The sequence below is a fragment of the Taeniopygia guttata genome, chromosome W, assembly GCF_048771995.1.
Source record: "Taeniopygia guttata chromosome W, bTaeGut7.mat, whole genome shotgun sequence".
NCBI classification, from domain to species: Eukaryota; Metazoa; Chordata; class Aves; order Passeriformes; family Estrildidae; genus Taeniopygia; species Taeniopygia guttata.
In genome coordinates, this window is record NC_133064.1 from 30,017,465 (window position 1) to 30,022,983 (window position 5,519).

General features: G+C 46.2%; 1 protein-coding gene across 1 annotated transcript; it reads left to right on the top strand.

The window, feature by feature from the left end:
• Positions 1–990: 990 nt before the first annotated feature.
• Positions 991–5,261, top strand: LOC140682108 (uncharacterized). The gene is made up of 3 exons (XM_072923030.1): positions 991–1,039; positions 3,491–4,356; positions 5,217–5,261. The coding sequence occupies exons 1-3, from the start codon at positions 991–993 to the stop codon at positions 5,259–5,261; spliced, it is 960 nt and encodes a 319-aa protein (XP_072779131.1).
• The last annotated feature ends 258 nt before the right edge of the window (positions 5,262–5,519 follow it).

Below are 5,519 nucleotides of genomic sequence, written 5' to 3' on the forward strand. Positions count from 1 at the left end.
CACTATGCTGGAGTTGTTGATGTGGTTACAGCACAAATGCACCTTTGGATGTTCCTGAGAATGGAGAACAGTACTGCACACTCATTCATTTTCCCACACAGTTGTAGCAGCCATTACCACTGTGAAACCAGGGACTGCCTGTGTAAATACCCTGCTCCATATTGGACAGGAGGTACCTTCCATGAAAACAACTTAAGAAACCCACTAAAAGATAACGGTATGTTGCTCATAAGCAGAGAGTTATATCCCATGCCAGTTAGCTGAAAAATGCAGCCAAGTCATTAAATTGTAAAACACAAACATTGCTATAGAAATATTTTCTATTTCTGGTACAGGCACATTCATATATTTCTGGTCTATATAAAAGGAAAACCATTCCAAAATGGTTGGTCCTGCATTAAGGCAGCTTGCAACATCTGTCTGTATGAACAGGAAGAGTGGCAGTTATTCAGGGAGAACAGGCATGACTCTGATATACCAAAAGGTTCTTTCTTGCCTAAGATGGCTGCTGACTACCAACTGACTTAAGTGAGAACAACCAGATGATATGAAGACAAAAATTAATGCTGTAGTATCACATTAGAGATTGTCTGTGGGACACAATGGTCTAGCACTCTGGAGTTGCGTATTGGGTTTGCTTGGCAAGACAGATCAACAGCTGGCCAAGGTTGAGCCAATCAGCAATGGTAGTAACACCTCTGCTATAACATATTTAAGAAGGGAAAAAAAGTTATTGCCTAGATGTGGAGAAGCCCGACACCAGAGCAGGTGGATGCTCAAAAGAAGGCTGTGACCCCATGGGAAGCTCTTGCTGGAGCAGGCTCCTGGCAGGGACCCATGAACTCATGGAGACAGTAGCCCAGGCTAGAGCAAGTTTCTTGGTAGGACTTGCAACCCTGTGGGGGAGCCATGTTGGAGCAGGCTGTTCTTGAAGTATTGCTCCCTGTGGAAAGGACTAATGCTGGAACAGTTAATGAAGAACTGTAGCCCATGGGAAAGACTCAGGATGAAGAAATCTGTGGAGAACTGTCTCTGGAAGGTGGGACCCCATACTGGAGCAGGGGAAGGACATCTTCATTAACAACTTGGATGCGGGACTCAAAGGAATACTAAGCAAGTTTACTGTCAACTCCCTTGAGGGCAGAGAGGCCCTGCACAGAGACCTCAACAAATCGCCAGCCATATGAAATTTAACAAGGGCAAGTTCTGGATTCTGCACTTGGGATGGGGCAACCCTGTATGTGTGTACAGACTGAGCAGCAAGAGGCTGAAAAGCAGCACCGGAGAAAGGGACCTGGGGGTCCCGGTTAATGGCAAGTTGAATATGAATCAGCATTGTCCCAGCAGCCAGGAGGGCCAACTGTGTCCTTGGGTGCATCAAGCACAGTTTCACCATCCTGTCAAAGGAGGTGATTGTCTGGCTCTACTCTGCACTGGTGTGTCCTCATCTTGAGTGCTGTGTGCAGTTCTAGGCATGGCAATATAAAAGACATTAATCTATTGGAGAGCATCCAAAGGAGGGTCACAGGGATGGTGAAGGGTCTGGAGGGGAAGCTTTATGAAGAGTGGCTGAGGGCACTTGGTTTCTTCAGCCTGGAGAAGAGGTGACTGAGGGTAGACCTCATTACAGTCTTCAACTTCCTTATGAGGGGAAGCAGAGGGGCAGGTACTGATCACTTCATTCTCGTGGCCACTAACAGGACTTGAGGAAATGGCATGAAATTGTGTCAGGGGAGGTTTATGTTGGTGTCATGGTTCTGTACCCCCCCCCCCCCCAAGACTCCAAAACCACATGCCACTCACTCACTTCCCACCCCCTCCTTGTCCACTCATGGGGGGTGTAAGAGGCCGTCTGAAGACCCTCACTCATTTGCCTGCCGATTGCCACGAGAAGGAACTCCCTTCCCCCACTGCAGTTCCGGCTTGGAGAAGGCAACAGTGCAGGTGCAGCCGCTGTACCGTTACGTTCCGTTCCGAATGAGGCCCGGCAAGAACTTGGCAAGAAGTTGGCAAGGACTTGGCGAAGACCCAACGTGGACCCAGCACAGGGCGGCCTACTGCAATTCCTGCTTCACTCTCCACCTTTAAGCTGAATGAACTGTTGGGGTGACTCTGGTGGTCCCTCACTAAAGACCCCTCATCTGCCTCGTTACCACCGTGATAGACGGAGATCAAGAACCCTCTCCCCAAGGACTGAGACTGAGACCCCTACCACAGAGAGTGGGGTGGGGGGAAATGACATGACCTGTTCTTCTCCAGTAACTTCAATGGACTTATTCATTATTGTGTTTGTTCAGCCTGGATGATTTTCTGTAGATACACCTGTTCCCCCCATAGCAATTTCAATAGACTCTCATTGTTCTGCATGTTCCCCCCTTTTCCTTCTGTGGACTATAACTGGACCCCTGGGTTGGGTAGGATTTCGGAGACTCTCCCCAACACAACAAGACGGATCCCCATCGTCCGGACCACTGAGGACCTCGCCTGTGTTGGTAGCTATTCCCATCCCCCCTCTCTCTCTCTCTCTCTATCCTTTTTATTTCTTTTCTGACCCCCACTATCGCATTTATTGTTTTTGGCCCTTAATAAAGGTGCATCTGTTGTGATTAAACTGATAGTCCCCTGCTGTTTGTCTTTTGCACTTTGGGATCGGCTAACGAACCATCACGACACCCCGCTATAAGCGGATCGTGACATTAAATTGGCGTCACGGACAGGATTTCTGTCTAGGCAGAAGGGTGCAGGTTCTGTGTAGTCTGTAACAGGGGAAGGACGTTTCTCTCCAGCCGCACCTAGCCTGCCAGTCCAAAAAACTGAGCATGGTCTAGAAAGCAAGGGGGGAGATTCGAATTTCCCGCAGACTGCACATTGCCTAGGCGAAAAAAGCACCCACACTGTCTTCAGAAATTGCAAAAGATCTCTTAGTGCAAAAGGCAGGACACTGTGTTGTTTTATGTGTATGTTTGCACTGTCTGGGAAGGAAGGGACAACTTGAGGAAACTAAGCAGAGCCTCCTAGGCAGGTTTTGTCTCTTCACCCACCCAGGGAAGTGAAGGGCGACACAGCGAAGACTGTGTGCTTTCCGTAACTTAAGTTTGTACCTCCCTGCCGCGGTTTTGGTCCCTTCACAAAATGAGTAATAATCTTAATGCTAAAGCTAAAGATGAATTTTATGCTCTACTAGCTAAATACAATGCCAAACCTTCTCCGAGAGGAGAAGAATGGGCACAAAGTAACTGGTTTAATTTGGATAATGTGGTTGATAGAATATGTTCTTTACAACATGATACAAAATTTAAACTGGGCAGAAATAAAACCATCTTATGCTCAGTTTTGGGAGCTTGTCTTACGGCAGCTGTAGAAACTCGCTTCGAGAGAAGAAGTGAGGAAAATGCAATAATAGACTCCCTTCAAAACCTAGTTGAAATTTTGCAAAAACAATTAGATGAAGAAAAGAATAAAAGTAATTTTTTACAAGCTGCCCTTAAAGAGGAACAGATTAAAAATGCAAGGCTCACCAACAAACTAAAAGAAACAGAGGAGAAGAAAACTCCTCACATTAACCAAGTTTATCCTCACAAAGAACTTGAGGCAGTAAATAATTGTGGGGAACATTGCTGCTCTCATTTAAGACCCTTAATTAAAACAGAATATAACTATCTCAGTGATGATGATCTTGAACCCCACATCACAACCAAACACATACCATACACTGCCACCGAGTTAGCTGAGCTTAAAAGAAAATACGGACGCCTCCCACACGAATCAGAAACAGAATATGTTTTCTGGGTGTCCCTCACCGGTGGCGATCAAATTAAATTAACTGAACAAGAAGCCATTGGGTACTGGGGACACGGTGTCTTCTTAACAACAGGAGACAAATGTGACTCGTGGTCCCTGACACAACGTGTGGCTTTTTGGGCTGGGGGAACAAGCCCCTTGGAAAGGGAAGATCCTATAGCTATAATTAGCACCCCTGACCAACTCCTAGAAAGTGTGTCCAAAGCCACTTGTCTGCAAATGATTCACAGAAAGAAATTAATTCCTGGCTTTGAATCCCCGATGAAATTACCTGTGAAGCCTGAAATAATGACCCCTTTAATTTGTGGGCTTCCAGAAACACTCAAACCTACTGCCATAGCCTTACAGAAAACTACACCAGCTGTATCTCCTGTAGAAAGACCAGAGAGATTTCCTAGTAACCAGATGAACTCATTGGTTCCCCTTTATGACTTGCTGAGGAAAGGAGTAAAATGGGATTGGACTTCTTCTCAGGAAGAAGCATTGCAATTGCTGATTTTTGAAGTAACAGCTCATCAAGCTCTGGGTCTCGTTCATCCTGCAGACCCCTTTCAGGTAGAATGGGGATTTGCTGTCTCAGGATTGTCAGTACACATTTGGCAGTGGGGACCCGAGGGTCCAACAAGGCCTGTTGGTTTTTATTCCCGTGGTTTCAGAGATGCTGAGAAAAGGTGCACTACCTGGGAAAAGGGATTGTTTGTGGTCAGCCTGGCTCTCATTGAAGTGGAAAGACTTGCACTACAACTACCAATTGTATTGGGAAGCCCTTTCAATGATACTAAGACAGTTACTACTGGGACCCCCCCTCCTGACGGGGTGGCCCAGAGGGCCTCGGTAAGAAAGTGGTATGATCAGATTGAACATTACTGTAACATCTTTACAATAACAGAAGGAGCTGTGAAAAATTTGGCAATACAAGAAACTGAGAGCTTGGATAGCAGCCAGGACATACCTGCCTCTGTAAGCAAAGTGGCCCCTCCTTTCTGCCCTGAACAATCAGCAAACTCTTGGTTCACTGATGCGTCTGCTAAACGAGAAGGGAAGGTGTGGACATACAGGGCAGCAGCCCCCCACATTTCCTCTGGTGAACTAATTAATGAGGGAGAAAGCAGTTCTCAGGTCAAGGAGCTGAGAGCTGTCTGGAGTGTTTTCCAACAAGAAGCACAGAACGCCTCTCTTGTCTGCCTCTACACTGACTCCTATGCTGTGCATCAAATGATCCTGATAATCCAGCACATTACCCTGGCCAACCTGTTCTGGTGGACGTCCCTTACTACAGGGCTGGTACCACTTGTGCTAAAACCCCCTCTGAATAAATGTGCATGGAAAGCCTCTGGTGCTCCAGGGAAAGAGCATTGGATAAATACATGCAGGATAATTCCATCATTCTAACCTCTTCTGCCTCTTGCTGGCAGGATTCTGTTGTGTTTACTTTTACAGAAGAACTCCGAGGGACATGAAGACCACCTAATTCATGATAAAACTGGTAATACTGTCCTGCATCCTACCACAACCCCATGGAGAGAAACCAGCTGAGTGGTTGCGGTCTGAAATAATTGTGGTAGTATGCAGAAAAAGTGAAAAGATCTCTTTAAGCACAAAAAGGTTTGTATGCACCGAAGCGTACAGGATTGTTGACACAATTTCACATTAACACAAACTGCAGAAGTAGCTTGTCTTTGGTCCAAAAATACTGAAGCGCTTTCTTTTAAGTTTAA